Here is a 16,913-nt window from a genome sequence, read left to right on the forward strand (position 1 = left end):
ATATGGGGGTAGAGCCTTGGTGGGATTGTTGTCAGTGCAGACTCGATAGGCTGAATGGCCTCTTTCTGTACTGTAGGGTTTCTATGATTCTTTTCTTTCTAATTGTAGTTGGATAATAAAATGCTAAGCTTGCCAGCAAGGTTCACCTTCAAAAATTAATATTTTTAAAGAGTCAAAAAAAGAGCTTTGCCAAAATAATACAACTTGATTTTGGTGATTTTTATTCAATTTTCTTTGGTATAGTTACAATCTGATATGCAAATAAAAACATCAGTGCAAACATCTGAACAATGCAAAATGAAGCATGGGTGTTATATTTGATCACTTACAGCCATGAGGTGAGAATTTGTTAATTTCCTGTGGTATTGCATAGACTTGCTGCAGTTTTTAACCCGCTGAGATTGTAAACACTTGCTGACTGTGTGGAAACTAACACACGCTGCAAAGTACAGAAGCAAAGTATTGTGGATGCTGGAAATCAGAAATCGGGCGGCATGGTGGCACAGTGGTTAGCACCGCTGCTTCACAGTGTCAGGGACCCAGGTTCGATTCTGGCCTTAGGTGACTGTGTGGTTTTTCTCTGGGTGCTCCGGATTCCCTTCTCAGTTAATATAAGCCTACTTGTGACGCTAATAAATAAACTTTAGGGTGGCACGGTGGTTAGCACTGCTGCCTCACAGCGTCAGGGATTGTGGTCAGTGCAGGCTCGATGGGCCAAATGGCCTCCTTCTGGCACTGTAGAGATTCTATGATTTATTCTCCAGTCCACGGATGTACAGGTTTGGTGGACTGGCCATGGTTAATTTGTGTGGCGATAGGGTGGGGGGGAGAAAGCCTGCGTAAGATACCTGTCAGAGAATCGGTGCAGACTCAATGGGCTGAATGGCCTCTTCTGCACTGTAGGGATTCTGATTCTATTATTCTATGATGTTGCCTGCTTGGGCTGCTAAGTATTTCCTGCACTTTCTGAAAAAAACACACTGGAATATTTTTATTTAAATGTGATGTGAATGTCACTGGCAAGGCCAGCATTTGCTGCCCATCCCTAATTATCGTGAACTGTCTTGCTCGGAAATTTTGGAAGGAAGTTAAGAGTCAACCACATTGCTGTCAGTCATGTGTGGGCCAGACTGAACAAGGAGGGAGGATTTCCTTCCCTAAAGCACATTAGTGAACCAGATGGGTTTTTACAACAATCAAAGATAGTTACCATTACTGAGCCTAACTTTCATGGAATCATGAAATCCCTACAGTGCAGGAGGTGGCTATTCAGTCCATCAAGTCTGCACCAACAACAATCCCACCCAGGTCCTATCCCCATAACCCATTTACCCTAGCTAGTCCCCCTGACACTAAGGGGCAATTTAGCATGGCCAATCCACTTAACCTGCACATCTTTGGACTGTGGGAGAAAACTGGAGCACCCAGAGGAAACCCACACAGACAGTGACTCAAGCCAGCAATTGAACCCGGGTCCCTGGTGCCGTGAGGCAGTAGTGCCTACCACTGTGCTACCGATTGATTAATTAAGTTTCACCAGCTGGCCTGGTGGGATTTGAAACAGTGGTCCCCACCCCCAAAAGCATTAGCCTGGGCATCTGGGTGACTAATCCAGTGATGCCATTTTTTTCCCATTGGTGCATTCTTTACCCAAGACGCTGTTATTATGTTACTGTTATTATGCAGGAAATGAATCAGCCAATTTACATACATGATTGTGGTAATGATCAGATAATCTGCTTTGAGTTAGTGATGTAGGTTGAGGGATGATTATTGAGAGGATATCAGGAAGCAATCTGGAATAATGGGATCTTTGATATTGTGATGTCAGTGTAAGAGTTTTTTTTAATTCACGCTCACAGCCTGAGATGATGTCATTGTCAGGAGGAGGGAAAAAATACTCCAGGCAGATCAGGTGACAGGGATTCATTTTTCAGTTTCAGGTTGGAACTGCAGGTTTTGAGTTTTTAGTTTTAGAAGGGACGGCAGCTAAAATGAAGTGTTTTCCCTCTCTCCCTCTCTTTTCCCCTTTGGAAATTCTCTTATTTCCCTGAAAGGTGTAAATCCATTGTTGTTGGGGCTGGACCAGGGTCTCTCTGGTGTTTTGTTAAGCTGCCCTGTCTTCAAACAGTTCGGAGTGAATCCAGAGAACTGCAGGATTTATCCAGAGGTCCCAAGTCCGGTACCATGTGAGCCTTAGTCTGTGCTGTTAAACTTGTGAAAAGGGTCTTTTGTCTACGGCTTTGGTTTGATTGGAACATATTAGATATATTTGTTAAGGGCTATCTCTGTGTTCATATAATTCTGGCTTCTTGAGTATCCCCAATTTTAATTGCTCCATCAGTGAGAGATGGTAGATTTAAAACTGAGATGGGGAAGAACTACTTCTTGCAGAGGGTGGTGAATTTTTGGAACTCACTGCCCCATAGCGCGGTGGAGTCTGAATCATTGAATGAGTTCAAGAAGGAGGTAGATATATTTCTAATATAAAATGAGTTAAGGGAATATGGGGAACAGGTAGAGAAGTGGATTTGAGACCAGGGAGAGATCAGCCATGATCTGATTGAATGGTGGAGCAGTCTCAAAGGGCCAAATGGTCTACTTTTGCTCCTAATTCCTATGTTCCTATGTACCGTTGGCAGCCATAGGCCCCAAAGTTCTGGACTTCCCTTCCCAAACATCTCCTCCTGTTGTCTCTCTCACCTCCTTTAAGTTGCTCCTTAAAATCTATCTCTTTGACCAAGCCTTTGGACACCTGTCCTTGGAGAGCTCAAAGTCAAATTGTCTTTGAAAATATTTTTGTGAAGTGACTTGGAATGTTTTGTTATGTTAAAGGTTTTATATTCCAGAGATGAAGTGTTTGTTGTATGAAGAGAGGTTTGGGCCTACGCTCTCTGGAATTTAGAAGAATGAGGGGAGATCAAATTGAGGTTTACAAGATAATAAAAGGTCTGGATAAAGTAGATGGGGAGCGGATGCTTCCTCTTGTGGGACATTCTAGGACGAGAGGTCATAGTCTGAGGATAAGGGGCAGCAAATTTAAAACAGAGTTGAGGAGAAACTACTTCTCCCAAAGGGTTGTGAATCTGTGCAACTTGCTACCCCAAAGTGCAGTGGATGCTGGGACAGTGAGTAAATTTAAGGAGGAGTTAGACAGATTTTTAATTGGTAACAGGTTGAAGGGTTATGGGGGGAAGACAGGAAAATGGGGATGAGGAACATATCAGCCATGATCAAATGGCGGGGCAGACTCGATGGGCTGAATGGTCAAATTCTGCTCCTATATCCTACAAACTTATGAAATGCATATGTTTGTTGAGTCATAGCCTCTTCCAATTTAGATCAACTGACACAAACCTTGAGTTATAAAAGCAGCAAGGCAATGTTTAAATGAATGTAGGAGAAAAGGTGAACAATGACTTGAAGAAGTACCTCGATTGCTGGAATATCCCTGTGGTCACAGTATCTCCAAGTGCGGTAACACCCCAGGCAATCACTAAGGATCTACTGTCTATTCAATGGGTATGCCAGGATGTGTCAGGTTAAATGGGTCATATAACCCCTGCTTGTCGTCAGGCTCCGGGGACCCAAAGCTTCTCTGAACCTATGAGAGCTCCTTTTCCAGTTGATTGAGTGGGTCATAAGATCCTAGCCGTACATCGTCACCTGGAGCCACTACAGAGAAAGGAAAAGAAAGATCATGTTTCAGGAAACCAGATTGGGAAATAGTAATTCCACATATGCAAACACAATGATACAAGGTAAAGCCACCGTCGTCCCAGATAATCATAGAATCCCTACAGTGCAGAAGACCCATCAAGCCTGCATCGACCACACACTCACCCAGGCCCTTTCCCCATAATCCCTATTTACCCTTGCTGGTCACCTTGACACTACGGGGCAATCAACCTAACTTGCACATCTTTGGAACGTGGGAGGAAACCGGAGCACCCGGAGAAAACCCATGCAGACACAGAGAGAATATGCAAACTCCACACAGACCTGAGGGCGGATCGAACGCAGATCCTCGGCGCTGAGAGGCAACAGTGCTAACCATTGTGCCACCGTGTTGCCCACGTAACCCAGACAACCGTAGGCTGCTTTCCCCTTTGAGGGGTGGGGGAGAGAAATGACTGGTGGTCACAACGCCGAGGATCCAGGTTCGATCCAGCCTCAGGTCTGTGTGGAGTTTGCACATTGTCTCTGTGTCTGCGTGGGTTTTCTCTGGGTGCTCCGGTTTCCTCCCACACCTCAGGCAAGTGGCAAGGTAGAGACGGCTACCCACTTCATGAATAACCTCAGCCAGTACGGGAATCAAACCCATGCTGCTGACATTGTTCTGCGTCATGACCCAGCCATCCATCCCATTGCACTAACCAAGTCAGACCATGGATATTTGGGCGAGCAGAGAATAGACCATCAGGACCTAGCCCACATGTTGTTTCTGATCGTGAGAAAACATATCTACATTTGTGTCAAGACTTCAATTGGGAAAATAAACCTTCTGGAAAGAATACTGATGCATGTTGAAGTTAGGAAAGTGAATGAGTCTCCTAACTTACCTCTTTATAGTTGATGTTAATCACTCCTGTTCCAAACTTGTCCATAATTTTGAATGTTCCTGGAACAGAATCAAATCCCGTTACCTTGGATCAATGTTGGTTAGATGTGTCATATTTGCAGTTACTAAAATAGTCTTGGATTCCATGAATAATGAGATGCTATCAATATAAAATAGTCACCAAGAAATCTTCTTTGACCAAAGGGTGGTGAGAATGTGGAAATCTTCGTCAGAGTGAAGTTGAAGTGAACTGTACTGACGCATTTAAAGAAGCAGTTAGAAAAGTATATGAAGGGTCTTAGAATTCATTGAATGCCTACCGTGCAGAGTCTGCACTGACTCTTTGACAGCATATCTTACCAGGCCCTTCTCCATAAACCCACACACTTACCATGGCCAATCCACCTAACCCACACATCTTTGGAGTGTGGGAGGAAACTGGAGCACCCAGAGGAAACTCACGCAGACACAGGGAGAACATGCAAACTCCACACAGAGGTGGTATCGAACCTGGGTTCCTGGAGCTGAGAGACAACACTGCTAACCATAGCACAGTAGATGAGTGTCTGTCCACCCCACCCCCTCCCACCCCAGGCCAGAACCCGAGGACTTGATGGCCACGGAAGGTGGGTTCATAATCAGCTCAAGCAAGTTGAGTGGTAAGTATGTCTTTGGGTTCAATTCCCATCTTGGGTCACTTGTCTATATGGAGTCTGCACATTTTCCTCATGTCTGCATGGGTTTCCTCCGGGTGCTCCGGTTTCCTCCCACAGTCCAAAGATGTGCAGATTAGGTGGATTGGCCATGCTAAATTAACCCTTTAGTGTCAGGGGGATTGTGGTCAGTGCAGACTCGATGAGCCGAATGGCCTTCTTCTGCACTGTAGGATTCTATGATTTAACCAAGCATCTGACTTAATATTTCCTTACGTAGCCCAGTGCTGTTTTCATAATGCTGTTGTGAAGACACTTAAGACGTTTTAAAGATGGCACACAACCATCAGTTGTTTTTTTCCACCTCCTCCCTAACAATTCTCTTCCCAAGACTGTGCAACTCTGTCATTTCAAAACCCATGCTGGCAATAACGTAATCAATATCTCTCCAATTATCTCAATTTTGCTTCCTAACCTTGGTGCTATCCTTCACTGAACATCATGACCCTTCACCTCCCTGCAAGGTAAACATGTTTTCTTGGCATTACAGCCAATATTGGTCAGGTGTAGAACTATGCGCAGCATCCAACCTAACCAGTCTTAGGCAACTCTGGGTGTGTACTTGCTATCTTTTGTCTGATTGATGGTCATTGCTATGCTTTTGTTGTTTATTCAGATTCAAAGGCGTTTAATTAATAAAGGGTGAAGGAATGTATGAAACAACATCTTTCAGGGACAAAGCGAGGAACAAAAATGAAAGAGATCGGCCCTCACAAAGGTAAAAACGGTAAGGTCGCCACTATTCCAGATGACCATAAGCTGCTCTCTCCTTTGAGCTGACTGGTGGTGATTTATCCCGAGGAACACCACACCTGACAAGGGCGGCATGGTGGCACAGTGGTTAGCACTGCTGCTTCACAGCATTAAGGACCCAGGTTCAATTCTAGCTTTGGGTGACTGTGTGGAGTTTGCACGTTCTCCCCATATCTGCGTGGATTTCCTCTGGGTACTGCGGTTATCTTCCACAGTGCCAAGACGTACAGGTTACATAAGAACATAAGAAATAGGAGCAGGAGTAGGCCATCTAGCCCTTCGAGCCTGCCCCGCCATTCAATAAGATCATGGCTGATCTGTCGCTGCTCAGTTCCACTTTCCCGCCCTCTCCCCATAACCCTTAATCCCCTTGCCTATCAAGCCGCGTCTTAACAATATTTAGCGAGGCAGCCTCCACCACTTCAACGGGCAGAGAATTCCAGAGATTCACCACCCTTTGAGTGAAGAAGTTCCTCCTCAACTCCGTTCTAAACCGCCCCCCTTTTACCTTGAGGCTGTGCCCCCTAGTCCTACTGTCTTTTTTGAGCGGGAAGAGTCTCTCCACCTCTATCCTATCCATCCCATTCATCATCTTATGAGTCTCAATGAGATCTCCCCTCATTCTTCTAAACTCTAACGAGTACAAGCCCAGGTTATTCAGCCTCTCCTCATATCTCAACCCCCTCAACTCCGGTATCAGCCTAGTAAACCTCCTCTGCACTCCCTCCAAGGCCAAAATATCTTTGCGCAGGTGCAGCGCCCAAAACTGCACACAGTACTCCAGCTGCGGCCTCACCAATGCCCTATACAGCTGCAGCAAGAACTCCCTACTTTTATATTCAATCCCCCTCGCTATGAAGGCCAGCATCCCATTCGCCTTCCTGACCACCTGCTGCACCTGCAAGCTGGGTTTTTGCGACTCATGCACAAGGACCCCGAGGTCCCTCTGCACCGTCGCCTGCTGCAGTTTTTCGCCACTTAAGTAATAGTCCTTCCTACCATTCTTCCTACCAAAGTGGACCACCTCGCACTTGCCAACATTAAATTCCATTTGCCAGTTCCTGGCCCATTCGCCCAGCCTATCTAGATCCTTCTGCAGACTCTCCACACCCTCCGCACAATTTGCCGTTCCACCAATCTTGGTGTCATCAGCAAATTTTGACACCCTACACTCGGTTCCCTCCTCCAGATCATCTATATAAATGGTAAATAGCTGAGGCCCCAGCACCGACCCCTGGGGCACTCCACTAGTCACCATCCGCCAATCTGAATAGCACCCGTTGACCCCCACTCTCTGCCTCCTATTTGACAACCAATCCTCTATCCACGCTAACACCCTACCCCCAACTCCATGTCCCTCGACCTTCTGCAATAACCTCTTGTGAGGTACTTTGTCAAACGCCTTCTGAAAATCTAGAAAGACCACATCCACCGGCTCTCCTATATCCACCGCCCTAGACACATCCTCATAGAACTCCAGTAAATTTGTCAGACACGACTTCCCTTTAATGAAGCCGTGCTGCGTCTGCTCTATCAAGCAATTCCCTTCAAGATGCCTCGCAATTTCCTCCTTAATGACAGATTCTAACATTTTACCTACCACAGACGTTAAACTAACCGGCCTATAATTCCCCGCCTTTTGCCTGGCACCCTTCTTAAACAACGGCGTAACATTAGCCGTTTTCCAATCATCCGGCATTTCCCCGGAATCCAACGACGTCTGGAAAATAACCACCAAGGCATCCACTATCACCTCCGCCATTTCTTTCAGAACCCTTGGATGCATTCCATCCGGCCCTGGGGACTTGTCCACAATCAGCCCCTCCAGTCTGTCGAGCACCACCTCTCTAGTAACAGTAATGTCATTAAGACCCTCCAGTCCTACCACCTTTCCATCGCTAACACCCGGCAAATTATTCACGTCCTCCTCCGTGAAGACAGAAACAAAAAAGTTATTCAATACCTTAGCCATATCCCCATCCCCTACCACTAGGTCCCCTTTCTCATCCTCTAAAGGACCAACATTCACCCTAGCCAGCCTCTTCCTTTTTATATATTTATAAAAACTCTTGCTATCCTTTTTTATATTAAGCGCTAGCCCAGCTTCATAGTTTCTCCTACCCTTCTTTATCAACTTCTTTGTCAATCTTTGTAGGTGGATTGGCGTGGTAAATTGCTCCTTAGAGTCCCAAAATGTGTAGGTTAGGTGGATTGGCCATGCTAAATTGCCTCTTAGTGTCCAAAGATATATGGGTTAGGGGGATTGGCCATGGTAATTTGCCCCTTAGTATCCCAAGATGTGGCAGGTTAGGTGGATTGGCCATGCTAAATTGCTCCTTAGTGTCCAAAGATATATAGGTTATGAGAATCACTGGGGAGAAATATGTGTTGTTACGGGGATAGAGCCTGGGTAAGATGCTGTTGGAGAGTCGGTGCAGGCTTGATGGACCAAATGGCCTCCTTCTGCACTGCTGGGATTCTATGATTCTAACGTTGGGAAGGCGGGGGGCCTTCATAAAGACCTCAACCATACGAGAATTGAATCCACTCTGTGGGCATCGCTTTGAATCATGAACCAGTTGTCCACCCATCTGAGCTAACTGGACCCCCAGCCTGAAGTGAGAACAACACTGTCAAGAGCTGCCATCATTCAGATGAAACATTAAACTGAGATTCGATCTGTTTTCTCAAGTGGACATAAACAATCCCACAGCACACCTTTGGAAGACGACGACATGGGAGCTTTCCCCAGTATTCTGGTCACTATTTATCCCTCAATCACAATGGCACAGTGATTGGCACTGCTACCTCACACAGCCAGGGATCTGGGTTTGGTACCCGGCTCGGGTAACTATCTGTGCGGAGTCTGCACGTTCTCCCCGTGTCTGCATGGGTTTCCTCTGGGTGCTCCAGTTTCCCCTGTCACAATCCAAAAGATGTGCTGGCTAGATGCATTGGCCATGCTAAATTCTCCCTCAGTGTACACAAACAGGCGCCAGAGTGTGGCAATTACAGGATTTTCACAGTAACTTCATTGCGGTGTTAATGTAAGCCTACTTGTGACTAATAAATGAATAAATTTAAAAATAAAAGTTATTATCTGGCCATTTATCTTGCTGTTTGTGGGATCTTGCTGTGCACAAACTGGTTCCCAGATTTCCTACATCATGACAGTGGTTCAAAAAGTACTTCATTGTAGAAAGCTTGGGACATCCCAAAAGCAGCTATAGAAATGCACCTGGATAGAATCATAGAATACATAGAGTACAGAAGGGGGCCATTTGACCCATCAAGTCTGTACCAACCACAATCTCACCCAGGTCCTATCCCCATAACGCCAAACATTAACCTGCTAATCCCCCTGACACTAAGGGACGATTTAGCACGGCCAATCCACCTAACCCACACGTCTTTGGAGTGTGGGAGGAAACCCAGAGCATCTGGAGGAAACCCACACAGACACACGGAGAACGTGCAAACTCCACACAGACGCTGGCTCGAGACCAGAATTGAACCGGGGTCCTTGACACTGTGAGGCAGCAGTGCTAATCACTGGGCCACTGTGCTGCTCTGCTAAACAGAAATCTCAAATTCTAAATGAAAGAGAGAGTGATCAATAGGGAAGGAAGGTCTTTGAACCTACAGAAACAGCGTTCCTGTGTCACTTCAGAAGCTCAGGTACCTGCCCTGGTCACGCACCTTGGAATGGAATTTAAACTTTTCTTTGAACACACCTTGTGAATTCGGAGGGCCAAAAACAAGTCGGAACATTGTCATTGGAGAGTTCTTCCCTGAGATAATACTGACATGAGTAATAAAAAGGAGGTGGATTGTCTCCCCATTGGCTGCTTCTAAAGAACGCCCTCCTGTGAACTGAGTCAAACAGGTCAGGAAGGTAACACAGGGCTAGGTCCAACACACTGAGGATAAGGCAGAGCAGCAGTCCCACGGTTATCAAACTGACTCAAAGGTCAGGATTTCAAATCCCACCAGGGCAAAGGGTTTGAAAATAAATTCTGTCAATCTGTGGCTAGAAAATCCATTTCAGAAAAGTGACCGTAGAATTGTTTAAAACGAAACCGGCTGGCTCACCCAATGGGGGAGGGGAGTCCAGAACCAGGGGACACAATCTCAGGATACAGGGTAGACTGCTTAGGATAGAGACGAGGAGAAATTTCTTCACCCAGAGAGCAGTGAGCCTGTGGAATTTGCTACCACAGAAAGTAGTTGAGGCCAAAACATTGAATGTTTTCAAGAGGCAATTAGATATAACATTTGGGGCGAAGGGGATTAAAGGATTTGGAGGGCTGGGGATCAGGCTATTGAGTTGGATGATCAGCCATGATCATAATGAATGGCGAAGCAGGCTCAAAGGGCCAAATAGCCACCTCCTGCTCTTATTTTCTATGTAATCTATAGCTGGCAACTTGTCTCTAATCCTGTCCTTTCTGAATCTTAATGCCTTCATCTCAGCTAAGGATCAACAATGAATTAAACCTTGCTACGCCCCTGGAGTAAATATATATAGAATCATAGAATCCTACAGTGCAGAAGGAGGCCATTCAGCCCATTGAGTCTGCACTGACTGCAATCCTACCCAAGCCCCATTACCCCAAGCATTTACCCTAGCTAGTCCCCCGACACTAAAGGTCAATTTAGCACAGCCAATCCACCTCACCCACACATCTTTGGACTGTGGGAGGAAACCAGAGCACCTGGAAGAAACCCATGCAGACAAAGGGAGAACGTGCAAACTCCACACAGGCAGTGACCCAAGCCAGGAATCGAACCCGGGTGTCTGGCGCTAAGAGGGAGCAGTGCTAACCATTGTGTCACCGTGCCAACCATATATATATATATATACACTTGATTTATTATTGTCCCATGTGTTGGAATACAATGAAAAGTATTGTTTCTTGCGCATTATACAGGCAAAGCATACCATTCATAGAGAAGGAAATGAGGGGCTGCAGAATGTAGTGTACAGTCATAGCTAGAGTGTAGAGAAAGATCAATTTAATGCGAGGTAGGTCCATTCAAAAGTCTGACAACAGCAGGGAAGAAGCTATTCTTGTGTCGATTGGTACATGACTTTAGACTTTTGTATCTTTTTCCCAATGGAAGAAGGTGGAAGAGAGAATGCGTGGGGTCCTTAATCATGCTGGCTGCTTTGCCGAGGCAGCGGGAAGCGTAGACAATAGATGGGAGGCTGGTTTGCGTGATGGATTGGGCAACATCTACAACCTTTTGCAGTTTCTTGTTGCCTTGGGCAGAGAAGGAGCCATACCAAGCTGTGATACAACCAGAAAGAATGCTTTCTATGGTGCGTCTGTAAATATTGATGAGAGTCATAGCTAACATGCCAAACTTCCTTTGCCTTCTGAGAAAGTAGAGGCTTTGGTGGGCTTTCTTAACTATGGTGTCAGTGTCGGGGGACCAGGACAGGTTATTGGTGATCTTGACACCTAAAACCTGAAGCTCTCAACCCTTTCTACTTCATTCCCATTGACGTAGATGGGGCATGTTCTCCTTTATGCTTCCTGAAGTTGATGACAATCTTCTTCATTTTGTTGACATTGAGGGAGAGATTATTGTCACTGCACCAGTTCACCAGATTCTCTATCTCATTCCTTACTCTGTCTTGTCATTGTTTGAGATCCGACCACTATGGTGATGTCGTTAGCAAACTTGAAAATTGAATTTGAGGGGAATTTGGCTGCACAGTCAGAGATTTATAACGAGTATAGGAAAGGGCTGAGAACACAGCTTTGTGGGGCACCGGTATTGAGGATGATGGTGGTGATGTTGCCTATCCTTACTGATTGTGGTCTGTGAGTTAGGAAGTTCAGGATCCATTTGCAGAGGGAGGTGCCAGGGTGCAGGCCACAGAGTTTGGAGATGAGTTTCATCAGAACAATGGTGTTGAAGGCTGAGCTGTAGTCAATAAATAGGAGACTGACGTTAGGTGTCTTTGCTATCTAGGCGTTCCAGGGTTGAGTGCAGGGCCAGGGAGATGGCGTCTGCTGTGGATCTGTTGCAGCAGTAGGCAAACTGTAGTGGATCCCACAGTCCAGGAGGCTGGAATTGATAACCTGTCAAAGCACTTCATAATGATGGATGTCAGAGCCACCGGACAATAGTCATTAGGGCACACTGCTTGGTTTTCCTTTGGTACCGGATGATGGTCGTCTTCTTGAAGTAGATAGGGACCTCAGACTGTTGTAAAGAGAGGTTGAAGATGTCTGTGAATACCCCCGCCAGCTGATCCACGCAGGACCTGAGTACCCCATCTGGACCAGTCACTTTCCGTGGGTTGACCTTCGAGGAAGCTCGAATGTCTTTCACTTTGTTTTATGTCAATAAAATGTGAAAGAAATCCAAATATTGTACATCTAGCTTTCCTCCTTTTATTAAATGGACTTTTTTGTTGAACCACAATATGGCTGCTACAGGTCACATGACCTACAAATTTGGCCATCTGCTCTGGAAGCCTCTGAACAGAGATCACAAATTCCACCCTCATGCTTGTGGAATCTCATACCTCATTGCAATTACCATTACAGAACGAGATTGACTAACAGACATTCCTCAAGTCAGGACAATAATAAATACATCAAAGCTCCTTCTACCTGAACAGATGTGAATGGCCAGAATTTCGCTCCTAAGGGAAAAAATGGATTTTGGCTAGAAGCACAGAACTGCTTATTGAGGCTGCAATTTCCCACCCCCCATACTGATGCTATAGTTAAGAAACCCCATCAACGTTTCTACTTCCTCAGAAGGCTAAGGAAATTTGGCATGTCAGCTATGACTCTCGCCAACTTCTACAGATGCACCATAGAAAACTTTCTTTCTGGTTGTATCACAGCTTGGTATGGCTCCTGCTCTGCCTAAGACTGCAAGAGACTAAAAAGATTGTGAATTAAGCCCATCCATCACTCAAACTAGCCTCCCATCCACTGACTCTGTCTACACTTGAAAAGCAGCCAGCCTAATCAAGGACTCCCCAGACACTCTCTCTTCCACCTTTTGCCGTCAGGAAAAAGATACAGAAAGGTCACGCACCAACTGACTCAAGAACAGCTTCTTCCATGCTGCCATCAGACTTTTGAATGGATCTACCTTTCACTAAGTTGATCTTTCTCTACACCCTAGCTATGACTGTACCACTACACTCTCTCCTTTCCTTCTCTATGAACGGTATGCTTTGTCCATACAGCGCACAAGGAACAATGCTTTTCACTGTATGTTAATTCACTTGACAATAATAAATCAAATCAAAAGCTGCCACTCCCTGTTTTGACCCATCCAGTGGCAGGATGGCCTTTGATACATACTTCCAGGGGCAGGAAAAAGTGAAAATAACTCACGGATCATGGTGTCCAACCTCGTCAGGCAGCAAATGAAGTTCACGTAGCTGAAGGTCAGATCGGGATCAGTGTACCGCAGCCCAATCAACTGCATCAAGAACTCATCCACTTGGAATCCTAGAAAAAAGCGGGAGAGAAAACATAGCATCAGCAGAGCTGAAGTTTAAAGATTTGACACAAGGAACAAGAACTCAATGCAGTTCACTCTGCAATGCCACCCTCAATGGGTGGCACAGTGGTTAGCACTACTGCCTCACAGTGCCAGGGACCCAGGTTTGATTACCAGTTCGGTCACTGTCTGTGTGGAGTTTGCACGTTCTCCCCGTGTCTGTGTGGGTTTCCTCCGGATACTCCGGTTTTCTCCCACACTCCAAAGATGTGCGGGTTAGGTGGATTGGCCATGCTAAATTGTCCCTTAGCATCAGGGAGGCATGGTGGCATAGTGGTTAGCACTGCTGCCTCATAGCACCAGGGGCCTGGGGTTTGATTCCTGATTTGGGTCACTGTCTGTGCGAAGTTTGCATGTTCTCCCCACGTCTGCATGGGATTCCTCTGGCTGCTCCAGTTTCTTCCCACAGTCCGAAAGATGTGCTGGTTAGGTGCACTGCCCATGCTAATTTCTCCCTCAGTGTACTGAACAGGTGCCTGAGTATGGCAGCTAGGGGATTTTCACAGGAACTTCATTGCAGTGTTAATGTAAGCCTACTTGTGACACTAATAAAAAAACTTCAAACCAAAATGAAGGAAATAGTCAGTCATCGACTTCAGGAAGCATAGTGGAGAACATGCACCTGTTTACATCAACGGTGTTGAAGTGGAAACGGTTGAGAGCTTCAGGTTTCTAGATGTCCAGATCACCAACAAGCTGTCCTGGTCCCTCCACACTGATGCTATAGTTAAGAAAGCCCACCAACACCTCTACTTTCTTATTAGGCGAAGGAAATTTGGCATGTCCGCTACGACTCTCACCAATTTTTACAGATGCACCACAGAGAGGATTCTTAGGGGGCATACTGGCAGAGTGGCTGCTGCCTCAGAGCACCAGAGACCCAGGTTCGATTTCCAGCTTGGATCACTGTCTGTGTATGGAGTTTGCACATTCTCCTCATGTCTGGGTGCTCTGCTCTCCTTCCACAGTTCAAAGAAATGCAGGTTAGGTGGATTGGCCAATTTAAATTGCCCCTTAGTGTCAAGGGAACTAGCTAGGGTAAATGCATGGGGATAGGACCTGGTTGAGATAGCGGTCGGTGCAGACTAGAAGGGCTGAATGGCCTCCTTCTGCATCGTCAAATTCTATGATTCTTTCTGGTTGTATCACAGCTTGGTATGGCTCCTGCTCTGCCCAAGACTGCAAGGATCTACAAAAAGTCGTGAATGAAGCCCAGTCCATCAGGCAAACCAGCCTCCCATCCACTGACTCTGTCTACATTTCTCGCTGTATCAGAAAAGCAGCCAGCATAATCAAAGATCCCACGCACCCCAGACATTCTCTCTTCCACCTTCTTCCATCAGGAAAAAGATACAAAAGTCTGAGGTCACGTACCAGCTGACTCAAGAACAGCTTCTTCCCTGCTGCCACCAGACTTCAGAATGGACCTACCTCGCGTTAAGTTGATCTTTCTCTACACCCTAGCTATGACTGTAACACTACATTCTGCACTCCTTTCCTTCTCTATGAACAATATGCTTTGTATAGCACGCAAGAAACAATAATTTTCACTGTATCCCAATACATGTGACAAAAATAAGTGAAATTAAAATCACACCAGTAAACTGGTTGATCCATTCTTGTTCGGTAACCCAAGTAAAGTACCTTGAAAGACTTCACTGGGAAAGAAATGGAAGTAAATTAGAAATTAAGCTGCAGGGCAGGTTCCCTGACACCAGTTATTATCAAAGGATGTCCCAAGGCATGGTACATTGGGGAGACCACGAAGACGCCATGACAACAGATGAATGAACATCGCTCGACAATCACCAGGCAGGAGTGTCTTCTTCCTGTTGGGGAACACTTCAGCAGTCACAAGCATTTAGCCTCTGATTTTCGGGTAAGTGTTCTCCAAGGCGGCCTTCGCGACACACAACGCAGAGTCGCTGAACAGAAACTGATAGCCAAGTTCCGCACACGTGAGGAAGGCCTCAACCGGGATCTTGGGTTCACGTCACACTATCTGTAACCGCCATGACTCGCCTGGGCTTGCAAAATCTCACTAACTGTCCTGGCTGGAAACAATACACATCTCTTTAACCTGTGCTTAACCCTCTCTCCACTCACATTGTCTGTATCTTTAAGACTTGATTACTTGAATAGACTCGCATTCCAACTATTATTTTGTAAATTGAGTTTGTGTCTTTATATGCCCTGTTTGTGAACAGAACTCCCCACTCACCTGATGAAGGAGCAGCACTCCAAAAGCTTGTGGCTTGTGCTACCAAATAAACCTGTTGGACTTTAAATTGGTGTTGTGAGACTTCTCACAATTATCTTCCACATTCCTACAGCATGCTCAACAAGACTGAAGTTAGCTCAATAGCCCCACCTGCTGCTTGCAAGGCGCTGAACATCTCTTGACTGTCCATGGTCCCTGATCCATTCCTGTCAAACTGACTGAACACTCGCTGGAGGAAATGAAAATAAAAACAAGAGGTTATTTAAACAAAGAACAATACAGCATAGGAACAGGCCTTTCGGCCCACCTAGCCTGCAGCGATACGTGGTTTCTGTTCGCCTCCCGCTCTTGTGTCTATCAAGATGCACCTTAAACGTTGCTATTGTGCCTGCTTCCACCATCTCCACTGTTTAAAGTTTATTTAATAGTGTCACAAGTAAGTCTTACATTAACACTGCAATGAAGTTACTGTGAAAATCCCAGCTACCAAACTTTCCACCATTAATTTGTATTAACTTTTCACCTTCACTAAGTCTCCCCTTACCCTGCTGTGTTCTGTCTAGAACAATACAGACTAGGAAAGTGCCAGATTCTGTTCCCTGCCCAGTGGCGCACATTAAGGGGGCTCCTGGAGACCATGTCCAGTGCCTCCAACCAGCTCCACTTGATCACTGACCCTTCCTGGTACAGCGACGTTCAACTTGTCTGTGCCCTTTATACTCACCGTCCACTGGCAGACTTTACTCCAGAGATGACTGAATTCCGTGAATCCCATCTTTCCAAATCCACGTCTCTGAGTTGTCCCATGTTAAAGAAGCTACCGAGAGTCAGATTTAAGATTTGACAACAGCAACCCTCCACAAACAGGGTAGCGGGTGTCCAAACTCGAGGTCATGGTTTAAAGATGAGAAGGGAAAGATTTAAAAGGGACTGAGGGGCAACTTTTTCACACAGAGGGTGATACATCTGTGGAATGAGCTGCCAGAGGAGGTTTTAAAGTTTTTAAAAAAGTTTTAAAATTTATTTATTAGTATCACCGGTAGGCTTTCATTAATGCTGCAACGAAGTTACTGAGGAATTCCCCTAGTCGCTACACTCCGGCACCTGTTCGGGTACACTGAGGGAG

At 45.8% G+C, this 16,913-nt stretch overlaps 1 protein-coding gene across 2 annotated transcripts in view; it reads right to left on the bottom strand.

Annotated features, from left to right (window-relative positions):
- Positions 1-204: 204 nt before the first annotated feature.
- Positions 205-16,913, bottom strand: part of LOC145362257 (calpain-9-like) — a 47,134-nt gene continuing 30,425 nt past the window's right edge. The window contains exons 16-20 of one of the 2 annotated variants that reach the window (XM_080218336.1): positions 16,512-16,580; positions 15,938-16,016; positions 13,398-13,514; positions 4,563-4,621; positions 205-3,675 (exon numbers count right to left, since the gene is read on the bottom strand). In XM_080218336.1, the coding sequence (XP_080074462.1) occupies positions 3,649-3,675; positions 4,563-4,621; positions 13,398-13,514; positions 15,938-16,016; positions 16,512-16,580 (351 nt within the window). In that variant the 3' untranslated portion in view covers positions 205-3,648. The remainder of the gene's footprint in view (positions 3,676-4,562; positions 4,622-13,397; positions 13,515-15,937; positions 16,017-16,511; positions 16,581-16,913) is intronic. The other variant, XM_080218337.1, reaches the window with a different exon arrangement.

The sequence above is a fragment of the Carcharhinus amblyrhynchos genome, unplaced genomic scaffold, assembly GCF_965287045.1.
Source record: "Carcharhinus amblyrhynchos unplaced genomic scaffold, sCarAmb.v2.hapA scaffold_37, whole genome shotgun sequence".
Taxonomy (NCBI): domain Eukaryota; kingdom Metazoa; phylum Chordata; class Chondrichthyes; order Carcharhiniformes; family Carcharhinidae; genus Carcharhinus; species Carcharhinus amblyrhynchos.